Consider the following 23689-nt stretch of genomic DNA (forward strand, 5'->3'; position numbering starts at 1 on the left):
TGAATTGAACCTCTTTAAAAAAACGCAATCGAGAACACTTGGTGCGATTTCATCCGTATTGGTTATTCGGATAGTGTATTCTGACATGTTTAGTGCATGAACACCTAAATGCATGCTAATAGGATGTGCACTGCTCCTCTTTAAAACACTATTACCAAAAAGTGGCTCAAATGCTTCATACAGATAAGTTCATGAAGCCTACATACGTGTGTGTGTGTGTGTATATATATATATATATATATATAAAAATCAGCTAACCATCAATACACATCGGTCCACAAAAAAAAACAAAAAAACGTTTATATTAAAACCAGAAGCATGTTACTAAACATCACCTCTGAGGAAATGTGTCATTGTGCAGTGCCTGAACAAAGACATGTCATTATTTCAAATACAGTGACGCCTTTAAAAACAAGGCAGTGTTTACAACCTTAAGACCTTAAAGAAAAAAGGCATTTCAATGTAAATGACAGTTCTAAATTCTCTCTCGTACCTCGGAGATGCTGCTGATTTATTTTCAAGCAAAACTCTAATCCAGCAGTGCTTACAACGAGTGACATACAGTACCTGTGCTTCTCTCAGGGACGAGTAGACTGGGAGGGCCTGGGAGGATGCACACAATTAACTGTGGTTGTTGGTCAGCGTCAGCAGCTTCGGTGCCCTTTAACTGATATAGAGGCATTTTGATTTTTGCAGAGGAAAGTCATGTTTATGGTTTGTTTAGCTGCCCAACCACAAAACTAGCCCTTATGTATCCCAGTGAAAACGTTGTTACGACGGACAAGAAATCGGGCAGACAGATGGACAGTGGTAATGCTTCCAAAAGAAAAAAAATTTTTAACTACATTTTTTTTTTCATCTTAGTTTACAAGAGCTTTAAAGGCTCTTTAGTCGCAAGAAAAACCCCACTGCAGTCCTGCCTGGAGCTAAACGTCAAGGCTAGAACCAATTTCCGAAATCTTGTATCATGCAAAGTCAGGCATTACCTCCTGCAACAAATCTTACTCAATCATAAAAATCATTATTCAGTTGTCCTCAGACACATGAGGCAAGTTGAAAGAAGGACAGATGGAGAGAGAGAGAGAGAGAGAGAGAGAGAGAGAGAGTCTCTCCCAGACAGAGAAAAGAAAAGAAGTAAAGAACAGGAAGTTGGGCTCGGATGGTTTTCCTTACACGATTCTTTTTGTCACAGTTGGCTGAGCAGCTCATATTGGCACTTAAACAGGAAGTGAACTTCGGGCTCACTACTGACGGTAAGAATTGCTTAACTACTCGCTCTACGTATAGGAAACCTCACACATTTCTGTAGTGGCACCGTAGGACTTTTTTTTTGTCTCAAGTTTTTCTTTTGGCTGGAACCTTAGGTGTCTAAGCAGGCTCTCTTTTGTTCCAGGAGGTCAATGTAAACAGACGAGTTGAGGAAACGGGGAAATGAGTCTCTGTGCATGAGCGTGTAGATCTGAAGCTGTGCCTCTTCATACATCGAGCTGCTGGGCTCGGCCAGGCTCTGGTTGATGCCCTCTCTCACCCGGGAATCCAAACTGACCTACAAAACACAACATATCGCTTATCGATATCACTTACATATTAAGGAACAAACAGTGCAGTTTTTCGGGTTTTAACTCTGATACATTACAACATGCAGGGAGGTGGTGCCTTAGTGGTTAATGCTTTGGACTTTGGATCAGAAGGTCACAAGTTAAAATCCCACCAGCAAGCTGCCACTGCTGGGCCCTTGAGCAAGGCCCTTAATGCTCCCCTGCTCAGTTGTAAGTCTTTATGGATATGGTTGTCTGCCTAATGCCATACATGTAAATGTGAAATGCAGTTGTAAAATTGTATATGCTGTCAAGTCTGAACCGCATTACAATAACGATATTCTGTATTAATGAACTTGGGTTTTATTCACTTTAATAATTTTCCATCAAGCCGATTCTTTTTTTTTCTGTATTTCTGCTTAGTAATCAAAGATTAGGGTGAGGTTGTATACTATTTATTTACTGAACTCTGGATTTGATTATATGGTTGTTGGCCATGGAGTGGCGTTACAGCAAAGCGTTATTCATCCTCTTCTGCATTGCATGAGCTCACAGATCCCCCTGAATGGCTTTAGTCACTGTGATAAATAGAGAGACACAGTAATACTCTCATAGGGCATAACCAAACTTTGCCATCTTGGACACCGGGCAAATGGATTGCTTTGCAATTGCTATGATTCAGACTTGGGATCTCTGGATAACAGAGTCGTTGACCGGACTGCAAAGATTGAGCAATGTTTTCCTTTTTTTTTTCTGTTTGTCATTACTATTATAATTATTTGGAATGTTACATTTTACACTTCACTGTAGGCATGTCATTTATTTAATGTCATTTTAATGTCATTGTTTATTTTAATGTCAATTGTCGCTTTCAGACACGTGTCAATCTTGTTCTTGTCTTCGCAACTCAGCAGAAATGTTTGAAAAAAGAAAAGCTACACGAATCCGATAAATGTGATCAAGGCAGGTGGGAACGCTGCTTGCTTTATATATTTACAGTTCTAGCTCTTCCGGCATCCCTGTTTGGACGCCAAATACAGACTACTGCCACCTGCTGGTAGCGCAGAACGTGCACGCACGGTTTGGTGAGTCGGATGCGCCTGCCTAATAATCGACCTAATTTGCCGATTCATCAAAAACATGCCGATCAATCGGTTGTCTTCTACTTAACACTCAACAACGTGTTCAGATTTTCAGTAGCTTTAAATATATGTGAGATAGAGGAAGGGGTTTTTAGTTAATATCCAGGGTTTTAGATAATATCGGTCATACTAGATTTAGGTTTTGATTGGATAGAGGAAAAAGTGAATGTATTCCACCGTAACAATGCCTAGTTCCTAAACAATAGTGTGTAAAGATTAGCAGGTCAGTCTATATAATAAGTACTAGTTACTATGACCTTTTCAAGGGTGGGATCTGTCAAAGTATCACATACTGAATAATGAGAAATACATAAATCATAAAAACTGCTGTAGGTGTTGATGTACTGTATATAACACCCTGCACTGTTCTCTGCTTGTGTGTTCACTGAGCTATTTTTAAATCGTCTAGAGTTCATCCAGGCTACATCTTTGGAATGGTTTCTGGCAACCCTGAAATTGTTGTGGTCTAGACATTAGCGGATCTGCTGAAATGGGAATTTGCACTACTATGTGTTTCAGTATAATTTATGCTTTAACCATGCTAAAAGGTAGTATTAGGATTAAGCAACAGAAGTAGCAATGAGGAATCACTGGTTAACATTTTAACAGTAAGAAAGCTGGAGTTGCTGCCAGAGCTGCATTTCAGGCACCTAACTGCTTCTCATCTGAATTACGAATGGAAAAATTATATAATGATCACACATATTCACCAATTATAGGCTCTGTTTACACCTACACCTTTTGCAGCAAGTTAAAATGAATATGTGAGGAAATAAAACGATTAAAGCCATTAAAGCTTTTGTCTCAATTATGAGGTTTGCACTGTACAGCCTTTATAGACACACCATTTAAGGAAAACACAGACCAAAGTATCAAAATCCTACCTCTTTTGGTGAGAGGATAGACACATAATCCTCATATATGATCCTTGCTTTCTCATCCACAAGTGTTGGGTTGGTTTCCTTCTTTAATTCCTCACAGGCTATCCAGAACATCAGGTTCTCCTCGCTGTACTCCGATCGGAGGAACTGGCGAAAAATGTCTCTGCCCTCTGAGGAGCGCATCATGAGCTCAAAGCTTCGTGCCCAGGCTACAATTTCATCCAGCGTGGGATGCCTTCAGCGTGGGAATAAAGCAGAAAAAGGTTATAAGGATTTAATAACCAGTTTTAAATATATTTTCATTGCTGTTAACTGTAACTATAAAAAAAAAAGCTTGAATGGTTTTGATGTTCTAGAGAAAAAAAACAAAAAACAATTTACTACCTGTGGCAAATAAATATTTAAATAAAATATTTATTATATTCAAAACTATGTATTTAATAATATTTATTTAATTCATTTATTTTGTTGGAAAAATAGATCCCCATGTCCCTGAACTTACATTTCCTCAGTCGCTTCAAAGCTGTCCATTTTAGTACATGTTTGACGCTCAGGATGTTCTCTACCTTCTTCGTTCCTAAACAGGTAGAATCCAAAGCATGAAAAAGTAAATAATAATATCCAAAAAGAAATACAACCTATCACAGGCCAGTTCGAAAACAACACACATTATGTGTATGAAAGTAATTCAAAGTGTTTAAAATTCGAAAAACATTATTTATTTATTTATTTTTTTACCTCTGACATTTCGGTATCACACGTGTGAGCTATTTTATGCACTAAATTGCACTTCCTGGCAGTGCCCGCTCTGTACCATGCTCGCATAAATATTCTACAGACGTCGCTGGAGACAAACCTTCATATTCATGTGTTTCTTGTAGTGCTGGATTTACATTTTATGCTGCTTGTGGCAAATAAATATTAGTCATTTTATATTTATTAGTGATCGTTTTCTTTAATACAGTATTCTGTTATAGGGAACTAATCCACAAGAGTTAGAATTATTATTATAATCCCATCACAGCACTTTCCAAAGTATGTTGTTTTGCCCACCAATGCAATTTTTAGCTTATAGATGACAAGTTTGGCTTTTTTACTTTAACTTTAACTACTACTTAAATCTAATGCTGTAGAGAAGAAGACAGAAACCCCCCCCCAAAAAAACTAGCAGTTGGTTAAGTAGGAAAAAGCTGAAAATTGGAGATGGACAGTCCTGGAAAACTCACTGTCTGTTACAACAATCTGAAACTGGAGACTCCTTCCATATACAAACACTAATACAGTTTTCTTTGTTAAATATTAATCCAGCCATATGTGGTATGTCCCCAAACTGTTACCCAAAAGTTAAAGCTACACAACTGAATCGTATAGTATTTTTTTCTTCACTGTGCACAAAGCCAGCTCCATTAAGATATGGTTTACATGGGTTGAAGTGGAAGATTTTGAGTGGCCTTTTTTAGAGCTCTGACCTCAACACCTTTGGGATAAACTGGAACGCTGACTGCACCCCAGACCTCTTTACACATCAGTACCTGACTTGACTTTACTGACACCCTTGTGGCTAAATGAGCACAAATCTCCACAGGTACCCTTCGAAATCTAGTGAAACATTTTCACAAAACAGTGGAGGTTATTATAACTGCAAATTCAAAAAAGCACATGAATCTTAGTGTCAGGTGTCTACAAACTTTTGTATATGTAGCGTATCATCTGCCGAACATGTCCATGCGTTGGCACCTGTGATTTGTCTGTGAAAGTGTCAGAGTGCTATTTTAGAAAATGCACCAAAACATTCATCATTAAGATCAAACCTTTAAAAATGTACTTTACAAGAACATTAAAATAATCTGTGCAATCTTTTACAAATGCTAATGTATAATCTTTTTGTGTTGATTATTAATAAATCTGCATGCACGATTTGATGACTGAGCAATTCTTTGATTTATTGGCTGGCATTTGAAACCCTGAGAAATGCTGGTCAGACATGTGGGTGCCACATTTCCCTAAAAGTTGAGGGTAATAAAGCTTACTACACTATTTTTACAGGTCCAACGATATACAGAAATCCTACAGTATCAAACAACGTTACTGTTACATTTTCACTTATAGAGGTGAACAGACTATTTAGCTTCGCTGGGGTGAATAAGACAGAAGACAACGAAGTTGTTCCTTTCAGAGCACAGGTAAGTCATTGGCTACACAAAAATCCATTCAACTAACTACTGTGGCTTGAGTTCAAGGACTGAATCAGTGCACTGAAGACACAGCAACGAGAACTCCGGATATGCTGCTAATGGCAGTAGGAGCAGCAGGGGTAGTGTTGAGGGTTTTTTTTCTTCTTTTTTTCAGACAATTTTCCCAAGTGTCTTTAAAAGAATTTAACTAAAAACCCCGAAAAATTGATCACTTTTTAAAAAAAAAGGTAAAAAAAAACCCAACTCCCTCCAGGCGACTTTCTCTCACTCAAATTACAGATCTGATAATTCCCAAAGCCATTCAAGACTTTCTATTTTTAGGTTTACAGACAAGAAAGGCTGCCTTTCCTTTCTCAAAGTCTCTATTGTGCAAGTATAATTGGGCTTGCTAGCCGAAGGGGTCCGCACATGCTGAGAGCACTCTAAATATATAAAGTGTTCCACACAGCTGTTTTGCATGTGATGTGGGGACAGAAATAGAGCCCTGCACAGCTGATAAATACAGAGCATAATAGAGAACGGTTGTGGAAACTCAACCTTAAAAACACAGGTTTGCCCCTACGTTCTTAATGTTTTCTTAATTTCTTGTGATATTTGTGTTTAAGTATAAGAAGGAAGAAAGAAGGAGAAAAGAAAAAAAAATGGCACGAAAATGTTTCCCTCATTGGAAAATAGAAAAGGAAACTAGAAAGAACACGATACTGTATAAAACAGGGAAAGAAAATATTAAAATTATATTCAAAAATAAAATAAAAAAACAAACACAAGTAGTGCCTGGCTAATGATGGAGATGTGTCCCAATGATCGTAGGTCAAAGCACGGCCTAGCCTTCCCAGGAGTCTTAAAGAATGGTGATCAATATGGGGTAGTATATTGTTAAATTATTAACAAATTACAGTAAATAATTTAGCAAAAATAAGCAATTTACAGTACCGTTCTTCAAAAACTATACACTCACCGGCCACTTTATTAGTCCAACTGCTCGCTAACGCAAATTTCTAATCAGCCAATCACATGGCAGCAACTCAAAGCATTTAGGCATGTAGACATGGTCAAGACGATCTGCTGCAGTTCAAACCGAGCGTCAGAATGGGAAAGAAAGGTGATTTAAGTGACTTTGAACGTGGCATGGTTGTTGGTGCCAGACGGGCTGGTCTGAGTATTTCAGAAACTGCTGCTCTACTGGGATTTTCACGCACAACCATCTCTAGGGTTTACAGAGAATGGTCCGAAAAACAGAAAATATCCAGTGAGCGGCAGTTCTGTGGGTGCAAATGCCTTGTTGATGCCAGAGGTCAGAGGAGACTGGCCAGACTGGTTCGAGCTGATAGAAAGGCAACAGTAACTCAAATAACCACTCGTTACAACCGAGGTATGCAGAAGAGCATCTCTGAAAGCACAACACGTCGAACCTTGAGGCGGATGGGCTACAGCAGCAGAAGACCACCCCGGGTGCCACTGCTGACAGCTAAGAACAGGAAACTGAGGCTACAATTCGCACAGGCTCACCAAAATTGGACAATAGAAGATTGGAAAAACGTTGCCTGGTCTGATAAATCTCGATTTCTGCTGCGACATTCGGATGGTAGGGTCAGAATTTGGCGTCAACAACATGAAAGCATGGATCCATCCTGCCATCCTGTATCAACGGTTCAGGCTGGTGGTGGTGGTGGTGTAATGGTGTGGGGGATATTTTCTTGGCACACTTTGGGCCCATTAGTACCAATTGAGCATCGTGTCAACGCCACAGCCTACCTGAGTATTGTTGCTGACCATGTCCATCTCTTTATGACCACAGTGTACCCATCTTCTGATGGCTACTTCCAGCAGGATAACGCGCCTTGTCATAAAGCGCGAATCATCTCAGACTGGTTTCTTGAACATGACTATGAGTTCACTGTACTCAAATGGCCTCCACAGTCACCAGATCTCAATCCAATAGAGCACCTTTGGGATGTGGTGGAATGGGAGATTCGCATCATGGATGTGCAGCCGACAAATCTGCAGCAACTGCGTGATGCTATCATGTCAATATGGACCAAAATCTCTGAGGAATGTTGCCAGTACCTTGTTGAATCTATGCCATGAAGGATTAAGGCAATTCTGAAGGCAAAAGGGGGTCCAACCCGGTACTAGTAAGGTGTACCTAATAAAGTGGCCAGTGAGTGTATAATGTATACACTATATGAACAGAAGTATTGGGACACTTGACTTTTCCAGCCATATTTGGTTCTTCCCCAAACTGTTACCACGCAGTTGGAGGCACACAATTGAACAATATGTCTGGATGCGGTAGCATTAAATGTTCTCTGCACTTGAACTAGGAGACCTGAGCATGTTCCAGCATGCCAATTCCCTCTGGGCTTAAAGCAAGCTCTGTTAGAATGGAAGATCTTAAGTGTCCTGTTATAGAGCTCTGACCTTAACCCTATTGAACACTTTTGGGATGAATTGACACCCCGGGCCTCCTCACCTCGCCTACATCAGTACCTGACTTTACTAACATCCTTGTAGCTAATTGCTCACAAATCTCCACAACAACACTCGGAATTCTAGTGGAACACCTTCCCAGAAGAGTGGAGGTTTTTATAACAGCAAATAGGCACAAAATCCGGAATGGGATGTTGGAAAAACACATAGGAATCTTATAATGAAATGTCCACAAACTTTTGCCCATATAGTGTATGTATGTGGCACTGGCGTGTGGACAGGCTGAGGGCTGAGCACTCACTGCTATGTTTGTCTACCGCACGAAACACGTTGTTATCGTCATCATAAAATCGGAATTCGAACCATCGTAACTCAGGGACCATCTGTGTATACTGTATGTACAAATGTACTGGGACACCTGTAGGGATGTAAAACAGATCTGAAATAAATGCTATGTGATAATCCTGATTGATACTAAGTGAATCCACTGCTTCTGTATCAAGAATCAATGATTAAAAAAAGTAAAAGAAAACAAGTAATCGATGCAACCGAGTTGGAAGATGTAATTCCCTGTACTAAAGTGATATTTAATCAAAATGATAATGATAATTCCTCAAACAGCTGTAAAAGCTCTAATATACAGTATATAGCACCTAATAGTTTTATCCAGCTTAATTTACATATGTTTTTTGTCCTATAACAGGACATGACCTACCAGAGGCATTTGCAGCAGCCACACCAGCACAGACAGCAGGTGTTCGGTCTTGGGTGCCCGGGGGCCTGAGGGGGTCCTTCAATGTGGGCCTGCTGCTGTTTCCTCATCTCAACTCCACTCACACTCTGCGGCTAAACAAACATTAGGACAGGGATCGGTTAAACTCATTTCAGACTCATGTATAGATATTTTTCAATAATGTGTGATTTAATATTATAAATGTATGACATTCAAGTTTTACTTAGACAGTACCTTAGATCACAATGTTTTTCCTTCTTATTATAATGTAGAACGGATCTAGTGATGTCATAGTCATGGACAAGTTAATGTGTGCTACAGGATATGGTTTATGCTTTCATTGTTTTTTTTTTATTCAAATGATGTCCATACAAATACATTGGGCCTTTGTGAATAAAGCTAACAAAGAGGTTTTAAAAGGTGAAAGAAGATCTAAAAAAACCAAGGGTCATCTTGTAAACGAACAAAATCAAGGGGTTTCGTCTGGTTTGCACAGGGTTCCTATTCAACGCAACGCACGTTTCAGCTTCAGGACGCTGCTTTAATCCGATTTCTTTTTCATTACAAAAGAAAGTAATGCATGATCCAATTGAAAGAAACATATCTTGGAAACTGCTGAAATCCTGTTGGCCACGATATTGGACGGAAAATGCAAATCTTAATATGTTTTAAATAAAGCGACAAGCATTATTTGCTCAATAGTTATGACCTTTCATATATTATTAAACAGGAAAGAAACTGTCTAAGCGCTATAGTCAGGACAGACAGATGCTGCACAAGCATGTCTTAACAGTAGTGCTTTACTAGCAACTAAAAACCCATTAGCCATTAAAGCACAAACTTGTGGCTAAAGTGCTTGTGGCTTCCCTCGTCATAGAACTTCACAGTTATACGCATATGGAAGCATCTACAATTCAAAGAGAATTTTCATGACCTTCCTGACATATTTTCTTTAATTATATGATTAATCTTATTTGACACACTCCTAATGATCAATTATTTATTCACTCTGTTTACTAGTGAGAACTAAAGCAGTCCAAAAATTAAGGGATTAATTAATGGGAAAGTGCTTCTATGCCAGTGATGAGATTTGAACCCGAGTTTTCGTTTCGTTCACCAGCCTTCAGAGCTCTCACTCCTGTACTTTTCTTTGAATGGTTAATAACCAGTTCTTGAAAGCTTTAAAAAAAAAAAAAAAAAAAAAAAACCCACTGTTTTCATTTTAAAATACCCTTCAAAAAGACAATTCTAGCAAGCTTCAAAGCAAATTCATATCAGACACACAGCATCAAGCGTAGTAAGAACAAAGCAGACACAGCATCATCAGCTTTTTCAGTATGGCATGAATGCGGTTAAAGGTTTTACCGTTATTTTTTCAACTCATTTATGTATAAAGAAATAGCAAAAAAAAAAATGAAAAAAAAAAAAATAATAATACAAATTGCCCCCCAAAGTTCAGAGAGGGCAAGAACAGCTGAGAATGTGCCTGCTGTACACAAAGACATTCAAAAACAAATACATGTTAATCGTGAATAGAGTGCAGCAGTCGCAGCATAGCCGTGGATAACCAACCAAGCCTCTTGCACCAAGAGATACGCAGCATAACATATAATGACACTAAGGTCTTACCCATAAATCCATAATGTTGTCTTCAAGCCTTTTAATACACTGCATTTCTCACAGTGATCCGAAAGCGGCGGGTGGAAAGGTCAGTTTGAGAAGCGTTTTTGTGCAGCATATCGTGACATTTTGTTCACGTCAATAAGGTAGAGATGCAAAGCATGGCCGGCACCAGTTAGGCAGTGGAAAACATGCATATTGATGCAAAACATGGTGAGGAACTCCTTTGTTTATGCCTGTTGTAACCATGAAGTGCTTTGAGGAATATGCAAAAGAGTATGCACCGAGTGGGTAAGAGAAAACAACAATAAACTAGGAGTGGTTATGAGAACATCTGTGGGGCGTTGCTAACCTGCACTTTCAGAGTGTCATTTTTTCGCTCCCCTCGTCCACGTGGTGTAAATGTTCAACCCTTATTTATGAAGATTCACTAATGAACAAAGAGCCTCTGTGCACTTTTCAACAGTTTGGGTGTGGCTAATTGAATTAGCACCATGTGTGTTTGATTAGCATACATCTCCATGATTTGGGAACAATCCCAAAACCAAGTGGGTCATTTATTTATTTATTTTGGAAAAGTAGAGTGCATGCATTGCGCAACTCTATGACTGTGGATATCTCTTAGTTCCAAAGTGAGACATCCAGACATCGACGTGCAATGCAGGGCAACTGGAGTCATTCCCGGCATCCAGTAACAGGAACTGTATTTTATGGTCTATTTATAATGTGAAGAACCTAATTTGTTTGCACAGTGCCAAAGACCTAAACAAGCTATAAAGTAAACAAGGGCATCAAACAGTCCTGTTGTGTCAGGTTCATGGTCTTGTAAATCAGTGGGCTCCTGGTAGAACATCGTCGAGCCATTAATTTCTAATTAACAAATTAGGCATGGACACAAACCTCTGTCGATCAAACGTCTATACAGGCAAACATAGGAGGGCAAAGGCTTTATGAAAAAACAGACCTGTATTCCATTGGCATCAGTCTAGTCATAGATTTACGATTCAATTGCGGCAAGTGCTTTACAATAATCCAGTCTCATACACTCATTTGCAAATAGGGACTTTTGAGAAGCCTATTCACAGAGAACATGCAAAACTCTACACAGACTATGGCCAGAGATCAGGATCAGACCTGGAGCAATGTGGCACAGGCACTACCTGATACGCCACCTTGATGTCAATTCAGTCAAATTACAACACAAAATACCAGATTTACTACACCTGAATAATGTGTCTCAGTAAGCTCTTGTACCTCCAGCCACCAAGCTTAAAATGAGCCTTAACACACATTCTACAAATGTAGTATGTACCGGTAAGTGTTTGCAATGGATGATCCCCATTCGGCCAAAGAGCTGGTGTTTAGCTGGGTGAGATCTGCCTTTCAACGCCCTGAAACCATTCAAGGATCCTTGTGGATAGATGCATAGGACATAGGTTCGCAAGATAGTATGCTGTCTAATAGTATATATTAAAGCTTCCATTAAAATCTGTCCAGAGATAGTATAATCATTAGTGGTAATAGTGGTAGTTGCAGCAGTAGCAGCATTACACCTGTACATGCCTGAAAGAAGTTTGAAGCACATTATAGAACCATTCATTCTTGGGTTAAAACATGCAGCATGCTGACTCGGCATAGTCTAAATAAATACTTCTAGCTTCTTTTGAATGTCCCCTCACAAACCCTCTAGTGCCACCAACAGGCCAAGTACGGACAAACACATCTCCATATACTGTAACTACATTGCAATCAACAATCTAACTACCAACATGTAAAATCACTGTGATTTGATCAAAGTAAACCCTCGTGAACACACAACCATAACTTTAAGTACTAATGGCAATGATCAGTAACAGGAAAGACAAACTGGAAATTTTATTTTTTAATTTGTGATCAAAAGGAATTTTATTATTTAATCCCTATAATGTCTTAACAATGGCAGCGATACGATACCAAACAGAACACAAGGCCATGAACCTAGCAATGTGGACTTCTTTGTTCACTGAAGGGTTGCTATTGGAAACACACTGAGGTCATATCTTGGCTAAACGTTTGTGTACTGACACAATATTTGGTGTATTTGTTTGTCACATGTTAGGACTGCACACGAAATGTTCATGTTCTTTGCTGATTGCTGCTTCAGCTATATTTGAGCTAGTTTCCTGGAAGTTTGATAAACATCTTTGTAAAGACATAGTCATACAGCTTTGTGTGTGTGTGTGTGTGTGTGTGTTTTTGTACCTTTATTCTGTTTTGCCTAATAGTCCCCATGGAAGTGTTCTGTGTTCTGGTGTACTTTACTGTACACACTTTCTAGAGCAGCAAGTGATGGCGAGCACAAAGCACGGCGATGGATGACTGCACAGTGTTAGCGCCCCCGAGACTGATGTTACAACACAGACCCCATGTGAAGTACAACCCATCCATCTCACATTCATTTATTAAAAATAAACTGCATCGTGTTTTTGTTCTTTTTTTGGTTTCATTGTGAAAGAAAGGTGTTCTTGTCATGTCATGTAAAAAAAATTTGAAATAAGAAATAAAAAGAGGGATTACATATACACTATAGAGAGAAAAGTATTGGGACATCTGACCATTCCTGCCAAATGTGGCTCTTTCCCAAACTGTTACCACACAAGTTGGAAACAAACATTTTTATAGGATGTCTTTGGATTTCATTTTCCCTTCACTTGAACTAGGAGACCCAAACCTGTTCCAGCATGAAAATATCCCTGTCCTCAAAATGAGCTCCACACCTGCTATAGAGTTCTGACCTCGACTCTACTGAACACCTTTGGGATGAATTGGAACACTGACTGCACCCCAGACCTCCTCACAATATATCAGTACTAACACTTTTTTGGCTCCAATCTCCACAGAGGAGTAGAGGTTATTATAGCAGAAAACGAGGAATAAATGTGAAATAGGATGTTATATAATAAGATTTAATACATATACAAAATAAACAAACAGATGTCCACAAAGTGTATCTTTCCTCACACAAAAGTGACGTAACCTTTGAATCCAAATCACCCACTTAAGTCACAGAGGCCCCAAAAAAGGGTTGATGTCTCTGTATGCTGGCCTTTTCCTAACTAAATTATTCATTCATCAATCTTCAGTAACTGCTTTATCCTGGTCAGGTTTGCTTTGGATACAGAGCCTGTTACAGGAACACTGGCGACACAGCAGAAATACACTCGATCACAAAGAAAAAAAATCCCAAAGACATACACTGGAGATCAAAATTAGAGTACAACTTAAAAACAATTGAACAATACTGAAATAATGTCATCTTCACTGCTCAACAGTTGAAGGAGTTTTTGTCCTGTCTATACCATGCTACCAGAACAAAAAAACCTAAGGCACACCTATATGCAGTACACCTTCACAGCAGCCAATGCAACTAATGGCACATGTTTAAAAAAAGGGAAGAAACTCATATGCATATGAGAATACCCACAGGAAACTTATGCAATCCTCTTCTACAGACTTTCAAACCCAGTTATGATTCACAATTATTTTAGTGAATTGCAATATTAGTTGCGAAAGCGTGATCCTACACTTTCTTAGAATTTTGAGCTGATGCTGATAGTCTTCGTCCTTGTTAGTCCAATTCCATCTTTACCAATATGCTGTGATCCCAAAGACACTTGCATACTTTACGTGTATATAAAGGACAATATTTATGTACTGAATGCAGACATAATAATGTAGTTGACTTTCCACACAGTAAGTGCTAGTGCTTTACACAATCGATTAAATCCCAGCAGAATTACACACTGTATACCACATGACTGTTAATGAAAGCAGACAGTAATAGAATGCATTACATGTACATTATGTCACATTTCTTCAAAATATGTGGATGGGGTTAACAGGAAACCTGAATCATTTATAAATGCATACTGAGCTGCCAAATGTTGAGCTGAAGTATCGTTACCGTAAGAGCAGCAGTGTTAAAACTACGCGATGTATTATACGAATGCAATGCAAAGCGCTGAGAACAAACCACAATTAAAACACAAACCAGTCACCTAAATACTGCTAAAAACAGAATTGATTTCAATCGCAACATATTATAAATAACCGCACCTACCCTTGTTAAAACTGTGGGGGGCTTTTGCGATGAGAGGAAATTAAATAATTAATGACAGATCTGTTTGTCACCATTAACTGAGTAAAAAAAAAAAAGGAAGCAAAAAAAACCAAAAACACAAAAAAAAAGGCAAAAACTTACACTAACCTGATTGCACAATTGTACAGCCTTTTATAGCGGTCATGTGACTACGCTCAGAGAAAACCAATCAGATAAAAAAAAAAATTTAAGAGACATTCCGTTTTCCATTTTCCATATCCTCACAAAATTTCAGCTACATATTCATTATAAATTTTCACTAGAATGAGTTCCCTACCTGTTTATACTCTTATTAAACTATAAAAATGTGTCTTTTCAAAACTTCTATCACATGTATCGGAGTTTATTGTATTTATGCGTTTTGCACCATTTATCCGGATCACTGCATTATTACACAATTGCTTGTTCATCCACCAATTTTGTTGAGCTGAGAGGCTTCAGGAAACGCATTAAAGCCTTTTTTTTTCTTTTTAAGGGAGCAAACACTGTAGTTCACCAGATGGATTACCTGATCGGTGTCCTGACATTATCATCTAGTCAGCTCTTTTTAGTTGTATTGTTAACCAGCATCGAATCAATCAAAAAGCTTACAGAGCGTGATTGATCATCTCATTTTCAAATTGAATATTAAAGGTAAAAACTTTAGTTTGATATCCACTGCATAGGATTTGAGGATCTGTAAAGCTGAATCCGTTAACGTTTAACGTCGTTTTTTTACTGAGCTCACGTTAAATTTACACTGACAAATTTAACGACTGAAAGAAAACACAAGAACGAGCAGCAGCATGAAATAGAATATTACATCGCAAACAAAACTTTTAAAGATAGTCAATAAATAATAGTGTGTGTATATACAGTACAGACCAAAAGTTTGGACACACCTTCTCATTCAAAGAGTTTTCTTTATTTTCATGACTATGAAAATTGTAGAGTCACACTGAAGGCATCAAGGGCTATTTGACCAAGAAGGAGAGTGATGGGGTGCTGCGCCAGATGACCTGGCCTCCACAGTCACCGGACCTGAACCCAATCGAGATGGTTTAGGGGTGAGCTGGACCGCAGAGTGAAGGCAAAAGGGCCAACAAGTGCCAAGCATCTCTCGGGGAACTCCTTCAAGACTGTTGGAAGACCATTTCAGGTGACTACCTCTTGAAGCTCATCAAGAGAATGCCAAGAGTGTGCAAAGCAGTAATCGAAGCAAAAGGTGGCTCTTTAAAGAACCTAGAATATGACATTTTTCAGTTGTTTCACACTTTTTTGTTATGTATATAATTCCATATATAATTCCACGTGTTAATTCATAGTTTTGATGCCTTCAGTGTGAATCTACAATTTTCATAGTCATGAAAATAAAGAAAACTCTTTGAATGAGAAGGTGTGTCCAAACCTTTGGTCTGTACTGTGTATATATAATAAAGAATCTTTGTGTTTGTTTGATGAAACCTTACAAAGTTATACTTTTTTTTTTTTTAAATACAGAAAATAAAGCATCAGGTTAACAAGTTTCGTTTTCTGTTACATAAACCAGAAACCAGATTTGTGTAAAGAAAATCAACAGCTTATAAACTGGATTAAGCAAATCATCACAAGTTTGAGAATTACAGCCTTTCTAATTTCCTATGTTACTTAAAATAAAATAAGAGGTCACTACTGTAAACAAAATAACAAAATAACTCCTGTTTATTTGACACATGATGTGATTAATCAAGCCACAGTGCTGCATTATTGGTTGAAAATACCCAACCAAAGCAACGGCGACGAACGCCGGAAAAATTATCCCACAAATGACACAGATACAATCAGACATTGAAAACATCTTTCTCTATTATATTAGCTGCTAATTTCACCGGACTAAATTGCGTTTCAGCTTTCTCAGCCTTCAGGGCAGGATGAATGTGGTGTCACGTGGATTATGTATAATAATGATTAAACACCAGCCGATTAATTGATACTCTGTATTAGTGGAAGCAAATTATCACTTAAATTATCACATAAAAACAACAAAACTCTTATTTTGAGGTGTAGCACAATAATATTTAAGGGTTTGAACTTAGAGAAAAAAAAAAAAACAAGAATCCATTAATCCTACAAATTAATCAACCGATAATCAATGATCTTCAATGTGGCTCAGTTGCCTTTTTTTTGGTTTGTTTTTTTACTTTTTTGACATGAAATGAACCAAGTATGAACATTTAACATCCAATTACTATACTGAAGGAAGTTATTTTAAAATAAAAGCAAATGATACTTAACTTGTGCTCATTTAAATGGATCTTTCTCCATCTCTACATCTACATGATACTTAATCTGAGACATTTCTCATCATTCATGTCAAACAGCTAAGATTTAGAATGCTGTGCATATTTTACTACTACATTACAAGATATATATCCAACCCTCTTACTTCAATAACAAAGCTGGAACATTAATCGTTTAATGAATTTCGTTCATCCAACAGAAGGCACTTTCATTTATCATGCTTGCACATCTCATCAATTCAATTGTCCAATGTCCAATGGATATTGTCTCAAAGCAGAGAATCATCCATGTGCTGCTATGAAAAGTTTGTGCAACTTGCAAAAAAACCCGAACTGGTTTATGATTTTCCTTATATGAGTAAACACTATATTTTAGGGCATTCAAATCAGTCAATCCGTGTCTCTTTTCCCACTGTCCGCATTAAAATTCGTTGAAACAGTTGTTGAAACGATGAAACAGCTTTGCACACAGTGCAGTGCGGCACAGTTACGACGCTGCTCTCAGTGGCCTTAATGACATTCTACACACAGAGGAATGCGCACTCTTGCACTACTACCATACATATCTATAATCGCCATCTTGAATTATTTTGACTACTTGCTGCAGCCTGTAACTTTATATATTGTGGTTTTGTAATGTAATATTTAGCACTGCTTGTTAGGGGATGATTATAGACAAAACATGCCATGATCATAATATGTGGAACTTCATTTGTTCACCAAACAAAACACAATACGTTCAGTGAGATCAGCACTGCACTGAGTAATGTTACAAAATATTATACAATACAATAATATATATTGGGGGTGTAACGGCACACAAAATTCACAGTTCGGTACGTACCTCAGTTATTGAGTCACGGTTCGGTTAGATTTTGGTACAGATGGGGGGAATAAACGCAAAACATTAAATTGCTTGTCGTTTTTTTTTTTTTTTTTTTTTATTAAGGCAGTTTGTTATTAATAAAATTTGTGATCATTAACATTTGAACGGTTTATATTTTTCAAACAATTGCTTGATTTAAATTACTGCTTGGTTTAAATAATATATAAAGTAATATTTTATAATATTTTATACAAATTAAATAGAATGAATCACATTAAAGCAATACACCATTTTATTATATTGATCAAAACTGAGTAATTAATTTAAATTAATAAAATAAATTTTTATAAATAGTTTACATTTGCCAGACCCCATTCAGGTAATACATACGAGTCTTCAATCCTTCCATACAGGTAGTCGTCGGCTTACGACCACGATTGGGACCGACAGACTGGTCGTAAGTAGAGTAGGCTATATGTACAGTATTGTGAAATGATGCCGGAAGCTGGTACGCACTGTCGTACGCCGCGGCTAGCGATTGTGGTCGTAAAGTCGAATGGTCCTAAGTTGCATAGGTCGTAAGTCGACTAGTACCTGTACTTCATTCACTCCCTCGATATGTGGAATTGTCAGGATTTTCTCCTTTTAAGAAAACTTCTTGAAGCTGGATATAAAACGCTAAAGAATCAATAGCGCTAGCGTTAGCTGCTAGCCACTCCCTCGTTAGTGGCTAACGCTAGCTCTATGGATTCTTTATCATTTTTAAGCATGCGTAAAACAAATCTTATTTCCGGTACAAAGTGAGTAACTACAGTGACACTGCGCTAACTCTTCTTTAGTTTTTATTTATCCCCTGGCATTGTTGTGCATGTTTTCAAGTTTAAATTCAAACTGAATCTGATGGAATTTGTTCCGCACGTAAAAAGAATTGCATTCGTTACACACGTGTATCAAATAGAAAGCCCTGATTCTGAAAATTTCGGTACGAATACTTGTACCGTTACACCCTATTGTATAGTACAACCAGAGATTTTTATCCAACAACTCAGTCTAAAATACATTTTATGACTAGGTTATTATTTGTGCCACATCTTTTACTTGCAAATGTTTGAAAGTCTACAATTGACAAATATAGTGAATATAGAATGCTGTTTTTATATTCATTGTGAATTATAATAGACGACACTGTGTAGCAAACACCGTACTAAAACTGCAACATCTCCTCAAAGCATTATTATTTAAACTTCATTATTCATTCTTTGGACTAAGTTAATTATTTAAAAAACTCGTTTGTTGTCCTGAACAACCTCTAAATGACGTAAAAACATTACAATACGCTGTCGGCCCAATGATGTTATGTTCAACCTGATTTTCAAGCTGTATCCCCCATTTTTAGTCAAATATACGTTTCCTTGCTGTCCAATCAGAAAACACCTCCAGGGGTTTAAAATAAACTTGAGCTCAAACTAGCAACTGGTCAACATGATCAACGCTTTTCTGTTTTCTAACCCATGTGGTGAAGGATGTGAAGTTTTGGTCAGTGAGTAGCTTATTTGAGTCAGTTAGAATGCAATTAGATGGAATTTCTTTTTTTTTTTTTTTGACTCAGTGGCACTAATAAAAACCTACACTTATTTCCTTTCTATCAACATCCATATATTATAACCAATCTTGTTTCTTCAAGGTGCCACCCTGTTTTAGGTTTACCTCGAAATTGAGTACAAAAACATTTAATTTGTTGACGCCCTCCTAATAGTCAACTCCAAACCTCAGGAGTCTGAAAATGTTTTGGCTTGTGCTCATACACGGCATTTATGTATCTATTGGTTAGCAAGAAAGAAATGGATTTGGTGCTTATTTTTAAATACGTCAACCCTGAGATGAAAACAAAACAAAACATGAAGATATAATACAATCAATTAAAAATAGACAGTTTGTGTGCATCATTTGGCCAACAACTGATCTTTTATGTTCATGCTGTGTAGGATTATAATCAAAATACAAATTTATTGTGAATTAAAAAAGCGAAATGAATTACAAAAATATTGCATCCCTAGACACAGTATCTACAATGTAATATTGTGTCCTGTGCTCAGGTTCTACAACCTCAGTTCATTTTAAATAAAATAAATAAATATATAAATTAATAAATTATATATTATATTATTAATTATTATTATTATATCCTTATATAAGCCGCACCCACTGAATTTGACAAAGATTTTTATTTTGAACATAAATAAGCCGTACCTGTCTATAAGTCTTCTCTGAAACTAATGAACTTTACACAGGCTTTAACAAAAGACACTAAATGCAATATGTTGCGGTTCTATAAGGAGCATAGCGGTATTTTGGGAATAGCCTGGCACTGCATTCTGCCAGTATTACTGCATGTGTGCAAGACCGAGGATTATGTCCTTTTTATTTTTTGATGCTCATTTCTAAGTTTCTTTGACTAACCCATAACACTGTTGCCAAGAAAAATCGCCTCTACCCTTCTCCACACACACACACACACACACACACACACACACACACACACACACACACACACACACACACACACACACACACACACACACACACCCCACCGGCGTTTTCCTTAGCTCAAGTCGTCTCATCTCCGAGTAAAAATAAAACCTTATTATATCTTTACATACTCTTTCTGTTATGTTTTTATACAAGATTTGTTATTTAGAAATTTATTTTCCAATTTAATAACATGAAACATAAAAACGGGGTGTCATTTTGAGGGTTGGAACGGATTAACGCCATTTTAAGTATTTTCCTTATGGAAAACTGATTTGGTGTGCGAGCAAATTGAGATACGAGCTCGTCCACGGAACGAATTAAACTCGTAGGTCAAGGTACCACTGTATTTCTCTGGGGAGTTTATCTTTTGTCATCGTCGTGCGCCACCGGTGGAAGTTTTTCTCCTGATGCCGTGCAGCTCAGAACACAGGTGAAGTGCGTTTTTTCGTTTCCTTTATATATATATATATATATATATATATATAAACATACACACACACACATATATATATATATACACATACATACACACACACATATATATATATATACACATACACACACACACACACACACACACACATATATATATATATATATATATATATATATATATATATATATATATATATATATATATATATATATACATATACACAGTATAAAGGGTGATTTAAAGTGGAACCTGGACACTTTTTTTTTATACAGGACTTCATTCCATTACCTCACAAAGGAGAAGTGTCATAATGTGCAAAACCTACCATGCAAATTAGCAGCTTTCCCTCCACAGATCAGGCAGAAATCTCATGGTGATTAAATTGAACGCTGAGTTAGGAACGATGGCGGGATAGAAACGTGCTGATGACCTCTCGTTTCTTCTCTTATCATCACTGGTGGAGGCTGCTTGAAGAGAAGGTGTGTGGTAGGTAGAGGTAGGTTTGCTACACCTGGTATTCCTTTTCTTCGTTCAAGGGTGAGGTACAACCAGGATAAAACATCTAAAAATAATAAAAACTGTTACTTTCGTGGGCCAAAAAATGAAACATTCATGGTAATTAATACGTTACGCCAGAGAAGCAGATCCATCAGCGGTACATAACCAGCTAGCGGTTCCCAAATGTACTGCAACAGCACTTTCTGATGTGTTTTATTCCCGTTACTACGCACGGTTCCCAACTATCGCAATTTTCGAAAGAATTAATAAATAAGTCAACTATTTATAGTTCAATTGACCACTTATATAACTACAGATATAAACAACGGTTGCCTCATCAGCCTCTTTTTTCTGCCTCTTAAAGGAAAAAAACAAAACAACTGACTTACAGAGAAACCAGAATGCTGAGCGCTACCAAAAAGTTCTCTCAACAAAACCACTGACACTGGAGACTCCTTCCCCAACACAGTAAACCTCCTTATACCATCAATTATTATATCCTTTTTCAATCCGACTGCATATTTAGATGATTTGGGTGTCCATCCTTCAAGCGTTACGTAAAAGAGTGCTTACTCAATAGAAATGAGACTGAGATGGCTGGGATCACGCTGGTTCTCTCACCTGCAAACTACAGGAAAAGTAAAAAAGAAAAGTGTACAAGAAGTGCAATCATCCGTTTACATTTACAGCAACTGGCAAACAACTTTATACAGATCGGCTTATGATTATCTCCAAAACTGAGCGGTTAAGGGCCTTGCTCAAGGGCCCAACAGTGGCATCTTAGTGGTCGTGGGATTTGAACTCACGACCTTCTGATCCGACATCTTCACCACTGAGCCTCTTTTATGCAAAGAAATCTAATCCAGCTGAGGCCCTGGGCAGTTCACAGCATTACTAAAGTAAAACCAGTGTTTGGTCCTCAAGTGCTTCTGTAGGTAAGAAGGACTATTTATTTGGTGTGCATCATCTGTCAGGTCTTAAACAAACCGCTGATGGAAAGCAGATGGACCATCAAAAGGGAAAGGGGGACACTCAGGAAGAGGGTGGTTGGCTACTGTATTGGAAGCGTGGGAAAGCGATCTTTCTTTTCAGTGTGTAGGGAGAAAGTCAGCGAGAAACGATGGCCAGGAATCAGTCCAACCCTGCAGGACTGCTGTATGTATATATGTGTGTGTGTGTGTGTGTGTGTGTGTGTGTGTGTGTGTGTGTGTGTGTGTGTGTGTATGTGTGTATGTATGTAATGTTAATAAGCTCCGTACTGCCCTAAGCATTGCTCTTCTCACTTTGCTGTGATTAGATCCGATTTGTGCAGCAGTCAGTGCGGGTGGTGAAGGGGGAGAGAAAACACGTCTTTTTTTCAGCTCATCAATAAATAAGCGTCACGATCTGACACGGCACGAGCGCGTTTCCTCCAGCACGGCTACTGAGCTAACGCTAACCGAGTCCCTGCTCCTACCCGACGCGCAGGGCGACAGCTAGCGAGCGGCACCATGCTAGCGGGACGCGTCGAAGCCGGCGAAAGAACAATTGCTCGCCTTACCGTCCTTTTCCGCCGACGTTCCTCCTTCACCGCGGGCTGACTGTATTACACTTGGTTTTCACCGGGTTTTATCTCCATCAGCGCTCTTCACCCTGTGCTGCCGCCGCCTCGCTGCTGCTTTTTTTTTTTTTCTCCTGCCATCCGCCCAACTTCAGCACCGAGCCAGTGTGAATCGCACTGCGCATGCGCCGCGTGGCTCCAGCTGTCAACCAAAGCTGCAGGCTGTACGTCCCAAAGCGCACACTTCCCTACTAAACAGTACGGTAACCATAGTAACCCAAATGATCGTACTACCTACACTGTTTAGTACGCTAGTATGCGGTATGGGCTTCCAGTCACGACCACGGCCATGCAAAGTTCTTCTAGCAGATCTCAATTACTATGGGCGCTGAAATGACTGCAAAAGACTTTACACTCGCAATAAACACACCTTTGTGCAAGTTCTCAAAACGAGATCTTTAACTATTATTATTATTATTATTATTATTATTATTATTATTTTTTATTATTGAATTAATAAAATGATCTGCAATGCAAATGACAATGCATTGGATTTATAGTAATATCTATAGCAATTATACATTTTAAGAATAAGAAATGTGTTTGCTTATGCCTTGTTGCGAATAAATACACAAATACAAAACAGTGCATTATTGTGTTATGGTGTAACAATAGCAATATATATATATATATATATATATATATATATATATATATATATATATATATATATATATATATATATATATATATATATATATTTGTCCTTGCATTGACATCTATAAGATGATAAATTCTGCTTTATTATAAAATATGTATATGTGATTTATGTGAATTATGTGATTATAACATGTTGGTTTCTTGCAATACACCGCCGATGTCCACTAGAAGGCGCTGATACATCAGTTGTTACACTCCACGC

General features: G+C 37.9%; 1 protein-coding gene across 3 annotated transcripts; it reads right to left on the minus strand.

Annotated features, from left to right (window-relative positions):
* Positions 1 to 285: 285 nt before the first annotated feature.
* On the minus strand, positions 286 to 23169 carry rgs17 (regulator of G protein signaling 17). 3 transcript variants are annotated; one of them, XM_083538563.1, is made up of 6 exons: positions 22768 to 23169; positions 21055 to 21291; positions 8902 to 9032; positions 4064 to 4138; positions 3565 to 3796; positions 286 to 1546 (listed from the first exon to the last, which is right to left on the minus strand). In XM_083538563.1, the coding sequence occupies exons 2-6, from the start codon at positions 21055 to 21057 to the stop codon at positions 1361 to 1363; spliced, it is 627 nt and encodes a 208-aa protein (XP_083394689.1). In that variant the 5' UTR covers positions 21058 to 21291; positions 22768 to 23169; the 3' UTR covers positions 286 to 1360. The 3 variants fall into 3 exon arrangements, with proteins under 3 accessions (XP_083394689.1, XP_083394690.1, XP_083394688.1); XM_083538564.1 differs by lacking the exon at positions 21055 to 21291; XM_083538562.1 differs by lacking the exons at positions 21055 to 21291; positions 22768 to 23169 and adding an exon at positions 10549 to 10700.
* Between the last annotated feature and the right edge of the window lie 520 nt (positions 23170 to 23689).

Source organism: Silurus aristotelis (genome assembly GCF_946808225.1).
Source record: "Silurus aristotelis genome assembly, chromosome: 4".
Classification (NCBI taxonomy): domain Eukaryota; kingdom Metazoa; phylum Chordata; class Actinopteri; order Siluriformes; family Siluridae; genus Silurus; species Silurus aristotelis.

What these genes read in the sequence shown, in the direction of transcription:
- rgs17 (XM_083538562.1), bottom strand. Translation starts at nt 10,593, where the DNA reads ATGCAGTGTATTAAAAGGCTTGAAGACAACATTATGGATTTATGG. An exon ending in GGCTGCTGCAAATGCCTCTG is followed by an intron (nt 4,139 to 8,901) that starts GTAGGTCATGTC and finishes CTACCTGTTTAG; the next exon opens with GAACGAAGAAGGTAGAGAAC. An exon ending in CTATCCTCTCACCAAAAGAG is followed by an intron (nt 1,547 to 3,564) that starts GTAGGATTTTGA and finishes TGTGTTTTGTAG; the next exon opens with GTCAGTTTGGATTCCCGGGT.